This window comes from Primulina eburnea, chromosome 13, assembly GCF_022965805.1.
Source record: "Primulina eburnea isolate SZY01 chromosome 13, ASM2296580v1, whole genome shotgun sequence".
NCBI classification, from domain to species: Eukaryota; Viridiplantae; Streptophyta; class Magnoliopsida; order Lamiales; family Gesneriaceae; genus Primulina; species Primulina eburnea.
The window spans coordinates 24,871,023-24,890,191 of NC_133113.1; the positions used below are offsets into that span (position 1 = coordinate 24,871,023).

At 37.3% G+C, this 19,169-nt stretch overlaps 1 protein-coding gene across 1 annotated transcript; it reads right to left on the reverse strand.

Annotated features, from left to right (window-relative positions):
- Positions 1-3,301: 3,301 nt before the first annotated feature.
- Positions 3,302-7,739, reverse strand: LOC140810390 (uncharacterized). The gene is made up of 7 exons (XM_073168257.1): positions 7,443-7,739; positions 7,179-7,364; positions 6,239-7,094; positions 6,086-6,192; positions 4,953-5,244; positions 4,351-4,830; positions 3,302-3,375 (listed from the first exon to the last, which is right to left on the reverse strand). The coding sequence occupies exons 1-7, from the start codon at positions 7,737-7,739 to the stop codon at positions 3,302-3,304; spliced, it is 2,292 nt and encodes a 763-aa protein (XP_073024358.1).
- Between the last annotated feature and the right edge of the window lie 11,430 nt (positions 7,740-19,169).

Genomic DNA, 19,169 nt, shown 5'->3' on the forward strand with positions numbered 1-19,169 from the left:
TTATGTCCCGATTTCGGTTCTCCAGTTATTTCACCTGCAAATTCATCACGCACGAGTTAGACACAATCATATGAATATGCGAATTCTAAAAACGAAAAAAATGTATATGAAATGCACACACAAAATTAATGCAATAAAACACGTAAAAACAACACATATCAACCCCCTCATACTGACATTTTGCTCAAAATAGGTCATAGACCTCAACTAAGACACAAAATAAGACACCAAATAAAAGTACTAAACAATCAAATCGATGGCGAAACAGCAACTGACATCTCATGCCTCTGCGGGTTTTTGAACTACATCCCTTCAGTCAAATCACAACACTCATTACCACCTCTTTAAAGAACCACATAGCATTTTTATTTGGACAGAAAATGTGTTCATGTGTGTGATGTGCGTTCTACTAGCTTGTACTTCAGATAGCTTTGTTCGCAAATCATGTGAGTCACCAAATCAACAATTCAACGCAAGTTTTCACTCTCATGAGTTCCGTTCCTATTCGTGACCAGCCAGTAAACACAATGTAGTAGAATTCCGTGGTTGCACAACGATATTTAGGGGGTAATGTCAACATGTGCTCAAGTAGTCCAAAAAGATTGGGAGTACACCAATAATTTTCATTATGCACTTGTCAGAATTTTAATCTGACATTCCTCAACCCCATATATCTCCATCTTTTTCATCCTAGGGATATGATTTTATCCTTTTTTGGCTCTTCCACACCTTACATCTCCTTTCGTTTTTCACATTTTTTTGAATAAGTGCATAATTTTCTCATGTGTACTCCCTAGGCTCTGAATATAAGGCATGTTCATTTATCTTCCATATGGACGAATTTTAAGGTTCTATGCATGATTGGGAAGAAGATTATTCTAGGTTTACTAAGGTTTTCTACTCAAGTTCATGCTACCAGTCACTCATTTCAACAGATATTCATTCAAGTTCTACTCGCATCTCACGTCTCTCCAGTTTCCCCCACAAATTTTTAAACTCGATTATCATTCACACAACTACCAAAACCCACTATATGTGCATATAAAAATTCACAGTTCATGCTGAAGGTGTATTAATAACGAGTGACAAGACTATGAAACTTGTAATTCATCAAGCCCAAAAAATCATAATCGATTACCAAAATAATTGATTCACCATCAATTAACAATGCATGCAATACACAAACGACCCCCGACCCCCTCATACTAAGTGTGTGCAATGTCCCCATTACACAAAATACTGAAACATATAAAAAAACAGATGCCCTAACACAAAAAAAATATGCAATGTAAATGATAGAATGCAACAATGATGGTAACAAACTACACAATGTAGCATAAAATAAAACGAAAAGAAGGGGAAATAATGAACTCCCCTGATCAATGCTCTTCCTCGTCGTGTTCTGGCGATGGTACCCTCATGTGCATCCTCCTGCTGCTAATAGTCATACTGAAAGCAGAATGGGGGAATGAATGGCGGAGGTGGTGGTATAGCCTCTGGGTCAGCGCCCCCTTGAATAAGCATGGTGCGCATCAGGGACTCAACGTAGGCAAAGTGAACATTAAAGTTCGCATTGACTTGGTCTTGATGAGCCATGAAGGCGAGCGACTCATCCATCTTATCGTTCTGGGAATGCCTTCGGGGTTGTGGCTGTAGGCAGTGCGGGGTGACGGTGCTCGATCCAACTTCACCTCCCTCGTGAGTGAGGAAGTCAATCTGTCGTTTAGAACTCTTCCTCTATAGGTCCTCCACACAAATAACCTTCATCGGCTGTAACCACTCATCGTCATCACAGAACACAACACCCCCCTCGCACACAACTCCGATATGTTGGTGAGAAAGAACAGACCGATGTGGCTATTATGAACACTCACCGTGATTTGCGAATCGATGAGCTTTCCTACATTGATTTCCTAATCCTTGGACAAGGCAAATAGCAGCACTTCCCACTCCTTCGGCACCTCTCTCTTATGCGAGATTGGCATCATCCTTCTCGCCACAAATAGATACTACATGACAACTTTGGCTTTCAAATATTTCTCATCAAAACAACTTGGCGGCCTTTCCAACGATTTCCAAGTCGCTCCCGGATGGCACAGTGCCTCGAGTATCATAGTATAATTAGGATTAGCGACCAATGCCTTGAATCAAGAGTCATCAACCTCGTCCGTTTCTAACAGTGAGTTAAATGTGACACAATCAAACGGCACAAGTCTACCTCTAACAAAAGCCTTACCATCTGTTTTCTCCGCCGCATTTGCGTAAATTACCGCACAACAAATACAACAGCGGCAGTGGATTGATTTCAAAACTTTTCTAATCCCTACTTACTCAAACTCGTAATAAGCCCAAGATGTCTATCCTCAAATTGCATACAAAATCCTCTCTCGGCTATCGGGTTTCTATGAATTTTTGCATGAACATATCATGACCTAGCCGTCTCATTCACAAATCGAGTCCTATCAGTTGAAAAAGATGAGGAAGAGTCGGGATTGCCTTTCAATTTCTTGGGGGCCATGATAAAGGGTGTTGTAGAAGGTGATCGGAGAGTAGAGACCGCTTAATTCCTACTGAGGAGTGAGAACAAAGTCGATTGGAGCCGGAAGGGAACGATTCTTGCTGAAGAAACGAACAAAAGCTTGAGTTTCAGATGAAAATTTTGGAGGTGTGCGGGAATAAGGTTCGCGCAAATGAGAAATGGAAAGGGGCGGCTGCTATTTACTGTCAGTCGTGCCTGGGCAGTAAGGTATCACTGCTCGAGCGTGAGCTGTTCTGTAAATTTTATGTTGAGCAGAGTTGTTCGCGCTCGAGCGGTAGTTCGCGCTCAAGCGGTTGAATCCTATCGCTCAGTCGCGAACAAAAAATATTTTTGCCCCCAATTTTTTAAAAAATATAAAAGCAATGAAAACAACCGAATATAGTTTAAAAACTCAACTAAAAAAAATAAAAACGAGTAGGAAGATAAATAAATTAGTTCTAAATTTATAGTTGAGAGCTAGACTGTAGGTTCCTCTCAGCTCTGATTGTTTTGGAATTGAGCGACTCCAATTTGTGGCTCCACTGTGCCACCCAAATAGTGCTTCAGTCGTTGAGCATTGACTGTGAACAACTCATTTTTTCCATCTCTCAAAGTTATGGCTCTCGAGGGGAACATCTTGGTGATCATGTCAACGCCCGTCCATCTTGACTTGACATTGCCAGGAAATTAGCGCAACTTGGAGTGGTACAGTAGCACCGCTTCGTCTTTTTTGAATTCCCTCAATGTAATGCGCTTATCATGTGCTTGCTTTGTACGCTCCTTTTAGGTCAACGCCAGGTCATAGGCTTGACCCCTGAATTCTTCCAATTGGTCCAACTGCAGCAACATGTGTTCACCTGAAAGAGCAAAATCAAGATTCAGTGCTTTTTTTTCCCAATAAGCTCTATGTTCTAACTCAACATAAATGACACGATTTTCCAAAAATTAGACGATATGGTGTCGTGCCTATAGGTGTTTTAAAAGCAGTGATATATGCCCAAAGCGCGTCATCTAACCTCAACGACCAGTCCTTTTGATTTATCCCCACAACCTTCTCCAAAATTCTCTTGATCTCGTGATTCGACACCTACATTGACCACTTGTTTGGGGTGATAGGGAGTGGAGATTTTATGAGTGATCCCATATTTGCCCAAAAAATTTTCAAAACGTTTATTGCAAAAATGGGTGCCATCATCACTAATGATTGCTCGTGGTGTTCCAAATCTGTTGAATATGTATTTATTTAAAAATTTCAGCACCGCTTGAGCATCATTTGTGGCATGTGATTCTGCCTCCACCCATTTGGAAACATAGTCAACCGCAAACAAAATGTATTTTTTTGTGAAAGAAGTGGGAAACGGTCCCATGAATTCTGTACCCCAAACATCAAAGACTTCGCACTCAATAATATTATTTAAAGGCATCTCATGTCGATTAGAAATTTTACATGTGCGCTGGCATCTATCACAAGAGAGGAAAATCAACGTGCATATTTAAATAGAGTTGGCCAATAAAAGCCACATTTGAGAACCTTGGATGCCTTTCGTGTGGGTCCAAAATGACCACCTACCTCGCGGTCATGACAATGGCTAAGAATCGATCACATCTCTTCTTCCACTACACATCTCCTTATCATGACATCTGCACAGATTTTGAAAATAAGGGTTCCTCCCAAAATAATATTTCACGTCCGAAAATAATTTCTTTCTTTGGTGAAATGGTGAAATGTTTAATTTGTGGGGGGGGGGGGGGGGGGGGGGGGGGGGAGAGGTGTGCTTGTAACAAGAAAATTAGAAAAATCCACAAACCATGGACAATTTTTCATCTCTAACAGCTGTTCATCCAAAACCAATCATCTATCTCATCAATTTCACAATTTTTGCTAACATGCTCAAGCTTAGAAAGATGATCGGCTACTACGTTCTCTACATCTTTTATTTCGAGGTCAAACTCTTGTAAAAGTAAGATCCACCTAAGAAATCGTGGTTTGGCTTCTTTCTTAGCAAGCAAATATTTAAGTGTGGAGTGGTCAGTAAACACAATAACTTTTGACAAAACAATGTATGAATGGAATTTATCAAGTGCAAATATTACTGCAAACAATTCATTTTCAGTTGTTGCATAATTTAATTGTGTTTCATCTAAAGTCTTGCTCGCATAGTATATAGTGTGAAATACCTTGTTCCACCTTTGGCCTAGAATAGCCCCAACCGCCATATCACTGGCGTTGCATATTACCTCGAAGGGCAGATCCCAATCTGGTGCCACCAACACAAGAGCTGTCACCATCACTCCTTTAGGTTCTCGTATGCCTGCAAATAGTCAGAATTAAAATTAAATGACACATCTTTCATGAGCAAGGAAGATAGGAGCTTAGCAATTTTAGAAAAATATCTAACGAAACTTCGGTAAAAAACGACATGTCCTAGGAAACTTCTAACTCCCTTCACTGATGCTGGTGGTGTTAGATTTTTTATGACTTCCACTTTAGATTTGTCTACCTCAATCCCTTTTTCAGAAATCTTGTGCCCTAACACAATCTCCTCTTGTATCATGAAATGACACTTCTCCCCATTTAGCACTAGGTTTGTCTCCTCACACATTTTCAACACTACGTTCAGATTCTGCAAACACTCATCAAACGTTGCACCAAAGATAGAAAAGTCATCCATAAATATTTCAAGAAAATTTTCAATCATATAATGGACTATAGCAGTCATGTATCGCTGAAAAGTAGTAGGGTATTACAAAGACCAAAGGACATACGTCGAAAAGCAAAAATGCCATAAAGACAACTGAAAGTGGTTTTGTCTTGGTCCTCAGGTGCTATAGTGATTTGGTTGTATCCCGAAAATCCATAGAGAAAACAATAAAACTCATGTCTCGATAACCTTTCTAATATCTAATCAATAAAGGGTAGGGGAAAGTGGTTCTTACGGGTGGCATCATTCAACTTTCTATATTCAATACACACTCTCCACCCCGTAATAGTCCTAGTGAGAATAAGTTCATTATTTCCATTAGTGATCACATTAATACCCCATTTCTTAGGCACACAATGAACATGACTTACTCATGCGCTATCGGAGATATGATAAATAATACCTGTATCGAGAATCTTGATAGTTTCAGCCTTCACTACCTCTTGCATCTTCGAATTGAGTCGTCTCTTAGGTTGCACGAGGGGTGAATACTTCTCTTCCATCAGGATTTTGTGCATTCAGATTGATGAACTTATCCACTTGATGTCTGCCACCTTCCAGGCGTACGTCTTTTTGTACTCTTTAGGAACTTGCAGCAGTTTTCCATAGGGGTGTCAATCGGGTGGGTTGGGTTGGGTTGGGTTTCGTGTCAACCCACGAAATTTTTTTTATTTTTTTTTCAACCCGAACCCAACCCGAACCCGAAGCAACCCGAAAACCACCAACCCGAACACGAACCCATATAACCCGACTCAACCCGTCTAACCCGAATTTTATTAATTTTTTTAAAAAAAAAAATCAAAAAAAAAAACTAATAATAATCAACCCGCGACCCAACCCGAAACCCGCTTAACATGGCACTAACCCGAATCCACCCAACCCGAACCCGAACCTGATTTTTTTCGTGTTGGGTCGTGTCGGGTTGACGGGTCGTGTCGTATTTTGACACCCTTAGTTTTCCATCCATAGCATCTTCCAAAGCAGCCGAAATAATGAAAAAACAGATTATTATTCTCACCTAGGTATACGTACTTTATGTATGCAGGCAGTGGCTTGAGCTCAAGCGTTGTTGGTTCCTCAATGTTTGACTTCGGAGGGGTCAAGTCTCTTCGATCTCCCAAATCCTCCAATCTCATCCTCATTGGCTTCCTCCATGGATGGTTGACATTAAAGTATACTCTTATATTTAAAGTAATTTGTGTATCTACCTCAATGATACTATTGTTCCGTACCATTATGGAAGAAGATCCGGGTAAAATATGCACTTCCTCGGGAATGAAAATAAACCGATCCACTTTCGTTTGATATTTGGGCCTAAATTCCTTGTCTCCTCGATACTCAATCAAATCCTCTTTTTTTGTTGATTGAATGCATTTCGATAGTATTTTCGCTTTTTCTTCGTCCAAGTCATCCTCTTTTAATTTAGTTGTGAGGGTGCCTTCCAATGGGTCCTTCACAGCATCTTGCAAAATATTTTTCACAAGTGAATCCAAAGCATCAATTCTAAAACATTCATCAGTGCGCAGTGTGTGTTTAAGAGCATTAAAGACATCAAAAGTTATTTCTTCGTCCTCCGCTCTTAATCTCAACTTCCCTTCTTGCACATCAATTAGGGCCTTACCAGTTGCAAAGAATAGTCTCCCCAGAATTAAATGCATTTTCATATCCTTCTCCATGTCTAGCACCAAAAATTCTGCAGGGAATATAAATTTATCCACCTTTACCAACACCTCTTCTATGACTACTCTCGGATATTTGACAGATCTGTTTGCTAGTTTCAAGGACATCCTTGTTGGCTTAGGCTCTCCTAATATGAGTTTCCTGAATATAGATAAAGTCATAAGATTTATACTCGCACCAAGATTCACATAAAGCTTTATGAAAAAAATATCACCAATCATGCAAGGAATAGAAAAACTACCTGGATTTTTTAGTTTTGGTGGGATCTTGTTTTGTACCAATGCAGAGCAATTTTCAGTTAAGCTTACAGTCATGTGATCTTCTAACTTTCTCTTATTCGTTAAAATATCTTTCAGAAATTTAGCATAGCTAGGCATTTGCATCAAAACATCATCAAAAGGAATATTAATGTGCAATTTCTTGAATACTTCTAGCAACTTACCGAATTGCACATTCATTTTCGCCTTTTTAATGATGCAGGGAAAGGTGGAGGAATAAAAATTCTAGATTGCGTAGTGCGGGTGTAGAGTTAGAAGACTTACATGTCGACATGTCGGCCGATCCTCTCTTGGCTCCCCTTTTTCCTTCCTCTCTTGTTCAAGTACCTTTCCATTCCTGAATGCTATGGCCTTCACTTTCTCTTTCGGATTAGTCTCAGTGTTGCTTGGCAAGGTACCCGGATCTCTACTAGCAATCATCTTAACTAACTGTCTTATCTGATTTTCTAACCCTTTTATCGATGCATCCTGGTTCTGTAGTCTAGTTTCGGTGGATGAGATAAATTTAGACATCATTTGCTCCAAACTAGTCTTCTCCTCTCTAGGCTCATGTCTATACATTGGTTGCTTACCATACTGTTGTCCTCCCTACAGTTGATTCTGATTGTTTTGACCACCGCATGAGAAGTTGGGATGTTGTCTCCATCCATGATTGTATGTGTTTGAATATGGATCATTCCTAAGGGGTTTTGAATCCCCACTTGATTTACGGGTGCCTTCTCTTGCACATAGAAAGTACCACTGTCTTGACAATCCTTAACATAATGTTCTCCTCCGCATTTATCACAGAATACTCTTGCAGGCGCATTGCTGTACCGTTTACATTCAAGCTGTCTATTCCTATTAAGTGCTTCTAATTGTGCAGTGACAGCAGAAAAGTCAGTTACTTGGTGAACTTCTGCACTCCTCCTCTAATTTTTCCTCTCAGATTGAGGGTGATAACTGCTAGCAGCCATCTCCTCCAGAAACTCATACTTTCTTCGGCCAGTTTTCCTCAGCAGATTCCCACAGGCCGCAGCATCTATCATGATATGGTTATACGAAATTAAACCATAGTAAAAAGTTTGGACAACCAATCCAAGAGGCAACTCATGATGTGGGCATCTCTGCAGTAAGTCCTTGTAGTGCTCCCAAGCCTCGTAGAGTGACTCCTGCTCAAATTGAGAGAAGGTGGTTATGTCTGCTCTCAGCTTCATGGTTTTTTATGGAGGAAAATATTTGAAGAGGAACGCCTTGGCCATATCTTTTCAAGTTGTGATTGAACCTACATGTAAACAATTCAACCAGGCTTTAGCTTTCACACACAAAGAAAAAGGAAATAAATGCAATCTAACAGAATGATCAGAAAATCCATTAAATTTAAAAGTATCGCAAATTTATAAGAATTCGACAATGTGAGTGTTTGGGTCATTTAGCACATTTCTCCAAAACTGGACCGTGTTCTGAATCATTTGAATAATGGCTGGTTTGATCTCAAACTGGTTTGCCCTGATGTTTGGTCGCACTATGCTTGGACGTTCTCCATCAAGCAAAGGTTGTGTGTACTCCAGCATGGGTATGCGCCTTGGCTCTTCGACTCATAGATCTTCATGAAGATGTTCTTCCTGACGTTCGTTCCTGTTCATCATGTCACTAAACCTCTGTTGTTGTCATCGTCTGCGTAGGGTTCTTTCAATCTTAGGATTGAATATCTCTAGTTCAGACTTTAAAGATCTTGGCATGCACCGAAAGTGATACATGCAAATAAATCAAAGGTGTCAAGCAAAACAAAATCAAGAATGCTAAAGTAAATAACTATGAATAAAATTGTGGATTAACAGTCCCCGGAAACGGCGTCAAAAACTTGGTCGAGCAAAACTTGCACTATAAAATCCTTAGTAAAAATTTATAATATTCAAGCTCGAAATAATCGCAAGTGGACGATATCAAGTAATAATATAGTGTACGTGAGTACGAGTATCGTTCCTCTAGAGACTGAATTTCGAAATTGTTATTCTCAGTTATTAAACCTTTAGCAATGATAATTCATATGATTGCTTACTACTACGATGATTAAACAAAAGCTCAACGAAATGATTCACAAATTAAATGATGAAATAAATAATCTAAAATGATTGATTAAATACTCCATGAGAAATGAATTTGTTGAGAATCTCGGTTCACCTACTCCTCGCTAATTTACTTAATTCGTTCGATAAAATCTACGCTTTCGACATGATTTCCTATCCAATTGAACAAGCCCTCTCGAGCTATGCCAAACTAATTCAACGCAGTGAAGTAATTAAATCTCTTTAATTATTTATCAAAGGTGAATTGCATGTCGTTCTATGAAATCCCCTAGCTTTGGACCTACTGGACTATGACTATCGACGTGTATCGGACTTCATTTTCTATATAAATTGTACTTCCACGGATTATGGTACTCGTTCATATCAAAAGTTATTCTCTCGAACTCATTCGCAATATGAAATCGTTATTAAAGTTAGCTACGCTTCAACAACGCAATGAAAATAATAGCACAATCAAGAATAAATCAAAAGTCGATAGATGAATTAACTAAACTCGGTTTCGGGGTAGGATCCCCTAAAATCCCAACAAATAATGTAAATTAGCTACTATAATTCATGATAAAACTAAGCAAAATAATATTTAAATAAGAGGAATTAAACTAGAAATACTATATGTGACGAAAACGCAAAGAACGTTACTCGGAAATCTTGAAATCTTCAACTCCAAGCTTTATCCAAGCCTTTTTCTCTCCTTCCAACTCCTTGGCTACTGAAAAGTCTGTCCTTTTTTGTCCCTAAGGTTCCGTTATGCAGCCACACTTGGCAACCTCCCCCGAAAAGCAAGAAATTATCTTAAATATTTTTTCCAAATTGAGTACCTCTCGGGCAGTAACATTCTACCACCCGAGCGTCGACTTCTCTGTAATTATGTTTCTAAGGTGCAGCACTTGCGCTCAAGCGGTAAGATTCTACCGCCTGAGCGCGAAGTCTTCTGTAATTTTCACTTGGCACAGGCACCACTCGCGGTCGAGCGGTAAGATCCGACCGTTCGGGCGCCAGCTCTTCTATCAACACATCCAGAAATCTCTTCTCGCGCTCGAGCGGTAAGATTCTTCCGTCCGAGCGCTGATCCTTCTGGCAAGTGCTCTCCAGTTTCTGCTGGCTTGTATATTTCTATCTCACTTTCAGTTCTCTAATCAGTTCACCTGCAAATTCATCACGCAAGAGTTAGACACGATCATATACATATGCAAATTCTAAAACGAACAAAATGTATATGAAATGCACACACAATGCAAACACACACAAAACTAATGCAATAAAACACATAAAAACAACACCTATCAGCAGTACTTCAGGCGGTGGTGAAATATTATTCAGTTAAGCAGCAACAGTTACAGAAAACATGCACAAATTTTGTGAAACATGGATATGGATTCATGACAACGTGGAACATGACATCTCAGAGAGAGTGGTTTGACCATTCTGAACCAGTCTTAAGAGGATCTGTATTCATGGGAAATAAACATGCCTTGGAATCGCTGGGGTCGATACTATCAAAATAAAAATATTTGATGGCACAATTCGCACCATACAGGAGGCGTGACATGTGAACGAACTGACGGAAAATCTTTTGTCCCGTATCAAGAAAGAGATCATGAAAATTGTGAAAGACGCACTTGTGATCGTGAATGCAGGAAAGGTTGCTGCAAATCTGTATGTACTTTTGGAAGAAATATACAAAGAAGCAGAACTAGATGTTGCATAAATTGGTTCAGGAGAAGAATTAACAGTGTTATGGGATAGAAAGTTCGGGCATATGTCAGAACAAGGGTTGAAAATTCTTTCAGAACGAAGCTGCTGCTGGGACTTACAAAAGTGTCACAACCCTTTTGTGAGCATTGTGTTACCAGTAAAAAAAACAGATTAAAGTTTGGCACTTCCACTGCCAAAAGTAAAAGCATATTGGAGTTGATTCATTCAAATATTTGGCAAGCACCGGTTGTATCCATAGGAGGAGCGATATACTTTGTCTCGTTCATTGATGATTTCTATAGGAGATGTTGGGTGTATTCAATCAAGAAGAAATCATATGTTTTCCAGATCTTCAAAGATTTTAAAGTGTGGATTGAACTTGATTCTGAAAAGAAAATCAAGTATTTGAGGACTAAAAATGGAGGAGAACATACCAGTGACGAGTTTGATGCATTTTTTCAAAATGAGGGCATTGAAAAACAATTCACAAGAGCTTATACACCTCAACATAATGGAAAGACGAAGTGGATGAACATGACCTTGTTGGAAAGAATGAGAGCCATGTTGAGGAATGCGGGTCTAGAAAAGTCTTTTTGACGGAAACAGTTAAAACCGCTTGTTATATTATCAATCGTTCTCTTTCAGTGGCGATTGATCTGAAGACTCCGATGGAGATGTGGATTGGGAAGCCGGCAGATTATTCTCATTTGCATACATTTAGAAGTTTTGTGTACCTTCTGTACAATGAGCAAGAAAGATCGAAGTTAGATTCAAAATCCAAAAAATGTATCTTCTTGGGTTATGATGATGGAGTAAAGTGGTTTCGTTTGTGGGATCCTACTGTTCACAAGCTTGTCATCAGGAGAGATGTTATCTTTGAGAAAGATAAAGTAAAGGGAGACAAAGGCACGCTGAATTCAGAAACTCCTATATTTTAGGTGGAAAATAATACGGATGGATATCAAATTTCTTGTAAAGCAGTATCATATTACGAATAACAAGAACATGTTGAGTCTGAGATTTCCAATGTGAAGTAGTCAACTCGAGACAGAAGACCACCAGGTTGACTTTCAGATTATGTCACTGAAAGCTATATTGCATATTGTCTATTATCAGAGGATGGTGAGCCATCGAGTTTCTACGAGGCTACTCAAAGCTCAGATGTATCCTTGTGGATGACAATGCAAGAAGATTTGGAGGTATTAGACAAGAATAAAACTTGGGATCTTTTTACACTACTTCGAGAGAGGAAAGAAATTGGTAACCATTTGGGTCTATAACATCAAGCATGATGGCAATAACCAAGTGGAGCGTTGTCGTGCTATATTGGTGGTAAAATGGTATGCTCATAAACAAAAGATTGACTTCAATGAGATATTTTCTCCTGTAGTTCGGCTTACAACAATCATAGTAGTGTTGGTATTGTGTGCGGTGTTTGACCTACATCTAGAACAGTTAGATGTGAAAATAACATTTCTTCATGGAAATCTTGAAGAAAAAATCTATGTGCTCCAGCCCAAAGATTTTGTGGAAAAAAGACAAATAGAACTTGGTTTGCAGGTTGAACAAATCTTTGTATAGTCTCAACAGGCGTCGAAGTGTTGGTACAATCGATTTGTTCTTATATCACGAGCCTTGGATACAACAGATTGAGTGCAGTCCCTTGTACATATTTCAAGATGTCTGATCATGATTATATCATTTTGTTGTTGTATGTGGACGACATGTTGGTAGCAGGTCCCAACAAAGATCAGGTCCAAGCATTGAAGGCACAGTTGGCTAGAGAATTTGATATGAAGGACTTGGGACCAGCAAACAAGATTCTAGAGATATAAGTTCATTGAAACAGAAGTAACAGAAAGATTTGACTTTCCCAAAAAATTATTTGAAGAAAGTCTTGCAACGCTTGAACATGAAAGATAGTAAGCCAATCTCGACCCATCTTTCTGTTAATTTCAAGTTATCCTTTGAAATGTGTCCTAGCAGTGAAGCAGAGAGGATGAAGATGTCTCGAGTACCATATGCACAAGCAGTGGGAAGTTTGATATTCGCTATGATCTGTACAGGACCATACATTGCTCAAACAGTGGGAGCAGTTAGTCGGTATATGCAGAATCCTGGAAGAGAGCATTGGAGCACTATTAAGAGGATCTATAGATATATTAAAGGTACCTCAAATGCTGCACTATTTATGGAGGATCAGATTTTACACTCAGGAGCTATGTTGATTCAGATTATGCAGGTGATCCTGATTGCATGACTGCTACTCAAGCTTGCAATGAGGCAATATAAATTAAAAGGTTATTGGAGGTGATCTGGCACAAACATGATAATGTTTCTTTGTTTTGTGATAGTCAGAGTACCTTGAACATTGCAAGGAATCCAACATTTTATTCTAGGACGAAACACATTGAACTCCAATTTCATTTTGTTTGAGAAGTACTAGAAGAAGGAAGCGTGGATATACAGAAAACCCATACAGATGATAACATAGCTGATTTTCTGACCAAGCCAGTGAACACTGATAAGTTTGAATGGTGTAGATCCTTAAGTGGTCTAGCAGAAACATAAGCAGCTGATAACATCAAGAGTCACACATATGATAAAAAGAACAGATTCAAGAACCTTGTTTTTACAAAATTGTTAATAATACGTAATGTCATATTTCCATCAACCACAAAAGCATAGCAATATGATACATATTAATCGAAGTTGTTTTTCATCAATCTCATTTCATCACATAATATATTTGGAGCAATACGAGCACAATAAGTGTCCATCTTTACTATATTCTTATATGTCCACATTTCATTTGAGTTATGGGATAGACTCTAAACTGAAGGAATCTGAAAGTGAATTCCACATTTTAAATATCATTTCTTTTGTGTCAAATATCAGCATAAGCTAATGTGACTTGTTATGAAATGAAAAAACGAGATATTTGCATCTCTTAAATAAATTTCCATTAATTTTCTGCAAATTCAGTTGTGCGGCATATGAGATTCTCGTTTATGTTAATCATGTATGAATTTCGAAAAATTGATCTAATACACAATCACAAAATAATTTAACAAGCAATTTCATGAAAAATTCAATAACCAAAACAAATTATGGACAAAAAGACTTTAACACACTCATTCAAGCATTTCAAATGAATAATTATTCCATAGAAGCGGACATATTTACAAACATAAACCACGTAACAAATTCAAGAACAATGACCTAAAAATTAGGGATAAACAACAGAAGACAACTAAGAAAAAAAACAATTTATGAACTTACAAATACAATTGAAGCATTTAGAATAAGTACTCTTCTGAAAAATTAATAACTTCTTATCAAATTAAATAAAAAAATCCTACAAATTGGGGATAAAGTTGGCTTGACAAGTTAAATACCAACCTCGTGCACTCGAATGACATTTGGATGCTTTATTGACTTCATGGTTGAAATTCCGCGCTTAATATGCAGGAGCATTAGACTTTCACAAAACTAAGAGAAACAAAACTCATTGGAAACTAAACAATTGAGCACACCAGATACGATAAAGAAAAAAGATGCAGTTCAATTATGATAAAGAAATCATTACGACAGCTCCCTCCCGCACAAAAGCATAACAAAGAGATATATTTACCAATTCTCACATTCATAACATCCTTACAGAATGATGAGAAACATGAACATATTTATTCATGTCATGTCTAGCTTGCATATTCATACTGCTACAAGTTAATCCATAAACATTTGGCGTCATTGAAGTAGTTTGAGAGTTTTATAGACAAATAAGTTGGAAGACCAAGAAGCTACTCTAGTAAAAATTGAGAAAAAATCTTCAAACATAAGTTTTAAAAAGTCAAACCAACTCTTACTACAAATGGATAATTGCAGATAGAATCTACAAAAGACCAGACAATGGCAAACATCCATAACAAAAAGACCAATATATCAAGATCAAGAACAAGAAAAAAGAAAAGAAAAGAATTAAAAGTAAAAGAGCAGCAAAGCATCGCTCAAGATTTCTCACAGTCTCAAAAAACTAGAAAATTTTGAAAACATAATCAAATAAAACAAAACAAAGAATGTAAACAAGAAAAGTAGCAACATAATTGGCACCAAAACCCTAAATATTGGACAAACGAACACAACGGGGATTTAAAAAACGGCGACAAGAAATAAACAACAAAACACAAAAACTCTCGGTTACTTGCAAAAAAACACATTTTGGTCGATTTATAAAATGGGATACAATTTCAGTAAAAAAATTCAAACCTTTTTTAGATATCTTTTCTCTACCTTTGGTGATTTTGAGTCCTTAGCAAAGTCTGTCACTTCCTTCACTTAGTAATATTTTCTGTCTCATCATTAGTGATAAAGTTTGTATTATCAGGCTTGTCACCGGAGATCAATGTTTTTCTTTTACAAGTTGAAGTTGTTTGAGCAAGGGAAATAACTCCTTAAAAATATTCTTTATTATTGATTATTCAGATATTAAATATGGGTATTGCTATGGTTTTAAAAAAATTGAGGACGTTTTTGTATTTTGGTCAGAATCAAAGAGATCAAACAAATGACAGGCTTTTGTGAGAGAATGGAAAGGCATATTTGCTGACATGAGGATTGACAACAAAATTTATTTTGTTGTTGGGAATTTATTGCTCATTTTCCCTTGTTCCAAATTCCATCTTCTTCGTTTCATTGCATAGTCGAGAAAAAACAAATTACGGTGCATTTTTTAGGGACCAAATGATATCTTCTCTTCCCTTTTCACTATCGTCGGGTTTGTATCGTGGAAATGGTATTTGTGTAAAAGTTCATTTTCAATCCTTGGTACTGTGCAAAATTTGTGAAAGCGCCATGCTTGATTTTTTTTGTTAAAAGTAAAATTTACGGTAAAAAGTAAAAATCTCAAACTCAAAAAATATATTAAACTATACACTTTTATAAAATTTTCTCCACTCAATTGTGTACTTTTTCACAAATTGAGAGACCTATCTATATAATTTCTTTGAAAATAATCCAAAAATAAATACATCATTAGATACATCATCACACACTATTTTTCAATATTTACAACTCTTATTTTATACATTCAATAATTTCAACTCTATATTTTCAACACTCACCCATGTGATGATGATTGTGATATAATGATTGTCTTCATTACGTGTTTTTATACTGTCTCGTTAAAAACCTTACTAAGAAAAACTCTTTGGGATAAAAGCCATAGTAAGGGAAAAAATGCAGTCGTGTAATCTCCCCATCATGTTAATACGAACGATTCTTCACAAATTTCGTAGATTGCGCATCTCAATGTTATATATATATGCTTTCTGAATATTGTCGTAAGAAGTGAATTTGTGAAGAGATCTGATGTGTTTTTACTTGATTGAATGTAACGAATATCAATATATTTATTCTTCTCAAGATCTTGGGTGAATGCAAGAACTTAGGAGAATATGTATAGTTCTGTCGCTTTTTATGTATCCCTCTTTCATTTGAGTAACACATGCAACATTATCTACATATAGTATCACATACTTCTTGTCGAATGATAATCCACATGAGATTTGGATATGTTCGGTCATTGATTTTAGCCACACACATTCACGGCTTGCTTCATGTAGTGCAATAATCTCGACATGATTTGATGAAAGTTGTTACAAGTGTTTGTTTCTGTGAATGTCAAGAAATTGTAATGCCTCCACGAGTAAATACATATCCGGTTTGGGAACGTGCCTTGTATAGATCCGATAAATACCCAACATCAACATAACCAATTATGCTTTGATTGATGTCATTTGAATACAAAAGTCTCAAATATGTCGTTCCTCGTAGATAATGAAATATATGTTTAATTCTGTTCCAGTGTATTTTTGTTGGATATGAGCTAAATCTTGTCAATAAATTTACAACAAAGATATATCAGGTCTTGTGCAATTTTCAAGATATATAAGGGTACCAATAGTACTTAGATATGATACTTCTGGACCAAGAATAACTTCATCATCTTCACATGGACGGAATGGATCATTTTCTATGTTTAATGATCTAACAATAATTGGAGTACTTAAAGGATTTGATTTATCCATATTAAAACGTTTAAGGACATTTTCTGTATATTTTGACTGGTAAAAAAATATTCCACATTCTTATTATCCAATTTGCAGTTGTTACACGTGTTTGTTTCTATGAATGTCAAGAAATTGCAGTGCCTCCACGAGTAAATACATATCTGGTTTGGAAACGTGCCTTGTTTAGATCAGATAAATACCCAACATCAACATAACCAATTATGCTTTAATTGATGTCATTTGAATACAAAAGTATCAAATCTGTCGTTCCTCATAGATAACTAAATATATGTTTAATTTCGTTCCAATGTATTTTGTTGGATACGAGCTAAATCTTGTCAATAAATTTACAACAAAGATATATCAGGTCCTGTGTAATTTGTAAGATATATAAGGGTACCAATAGTACTTAGATATGATACTTCTGGACCAAGAATAACTTCATCATCTTCACATGGACGGAATGGATCATTTTCTATGTTTAATGATCTAACAACAACTGGAGTACTTAAAGGATTTGATTTATCCATATTAAAACGTTTAAGGACCTTCTCTGTATATTTTGACTTGTGAAAAAATATTCCACATTCTTATTATCCAATTTGCAAATCCATACGATATTTTGTTTTTCCAAGATCCTTCATTTCAAATTATTCCTTCAAGTACGACACAAATTCTTGAATTTTCTTATTCGTTCTAATGATGTTTAAATCATCAATATATACATCAATAATTACGTATCCGGATGTTGTTTTCTTAATTAAAACGCAAGGGTATATTGAATTGTTTAGATATCCCTTTTTCATTAAGTGTTCACTTAATCGACTATACCATATTTGTCCGGATTGTTTTAACACATATAATGATCTTTACAATTTCACGTAATAACATTCTCTGAGTTTTGAACTTTGTGCTCCATGCATCTTAAATCATTCAGGTATATATTACTATCGAGTGATCCGTATAAGTAAGCTGTGACAACATCCATAAGACGCATTTCTAAATTTTCTGAAGCCACCAAACTAATAAAATACCGAAACCTAATTGCATCCATAACATAAGAATACGTTTCTTCATAATCAATTCCAGACCTTTGAGAAAAACCTTGTGCAACAAGTCGAGCTTTATATCTTATTATTTCGTTTTTCTCATTTCGTTTTCGAATAAAAACTCATTTGTACCCAACAGGTTTTACACCTTCATGTAATGCCCAATATTTTATTACCGTAATATGAGATTAATCTGAAATGATTTATGGATTAATTAAGGTAAATATAGAAGGAATGGATTAGGCTAGGAAAGACGCGAAAATATGTGCGAGGGAGACGCCATCCGCGCACATGCGCGATCTGGTGCGCACACATGCACGGGTTTGGCAGAAGACCCAGCGCTTATGCGCGGCGTGATGGCGCGCATATGCGCGAGGTGTCCAGTAACCAAAGTGATTGTCCAGAGGACCTCGCGCATAAGCGCCGGCGGAAGGCGCGCATATGCGCGAGTGGTAGAATGCACGAGACAGTAGGTCTCGCGCATATGCGCGACTTATGTACGCGCATATGCGCGAGCAGTCCAGCAGCTGATTTCCGGATAGAGCTTTCGGCGAAATTCCTCAAGATTCTTCGTACGGTAAACTTGTGATTTTGTACAATTCGTTTATCAGAATTTGAATTTGAGTACAACACCAAGTTCCTAGATACGACAGCTACAACAGGACATTGGGTATGGACAAAGTTCAATTCGGGACTTCATCTTCGTCAGACCGAGAAGAGAAAGGTATAAACTAATGTTGAGTTGGGATTGCACAACTCGGGTAAGGTTTGACTCGAGTTTCCCTAAATCACATACCTTAGTTTATTGCAGTGATATTTGAAATTAATGATATTGATGTGTGTGGTCTATTGATTCATAGACAATGTATGTATTGAGTCGTAGACTGATTCGTCTAGCTATCGGCTGATTCGCCTAGTCATCGGCTGATTCGTCAGTTCTGTGGCCGATTCGCCCAGACACTGGATATATGAATTATATCGATGCCGTTTAAGAATTGATTCATTCCTATCGACTGAGATTCGATATATTTGTCAATTTCCAGACACCGGGATCCCTAGACTAGGATTGAGTCTAGTCTGAGTTTAAGAGTTACGGATATTGATTCA

Bases quoted from the DNA above. Each gene is read 5' to 3' on its own strand.
- LOC140810390 (XM_073168257.1), bottom strand. From the start codon at position 7,739: ATGTATAGACATGAGCCTAGAGAGGAGAAGACTAGTTTGGAGCAAATG. The intron at 6,193-6,238 runs GTGAGAATAATA...CTGCTTTGGAAG, and splicing joins CATAAAGTACGTATACCTAG to ATGCTATGGATGGAAAACTA. The intron at 5,245-6,085 runs GTTAGTGCCATG...ACTACTTTTCAG, and splicing joins TTCGGGTTGGGTGGATTCGG to CGATACATGACTGCTATAGT.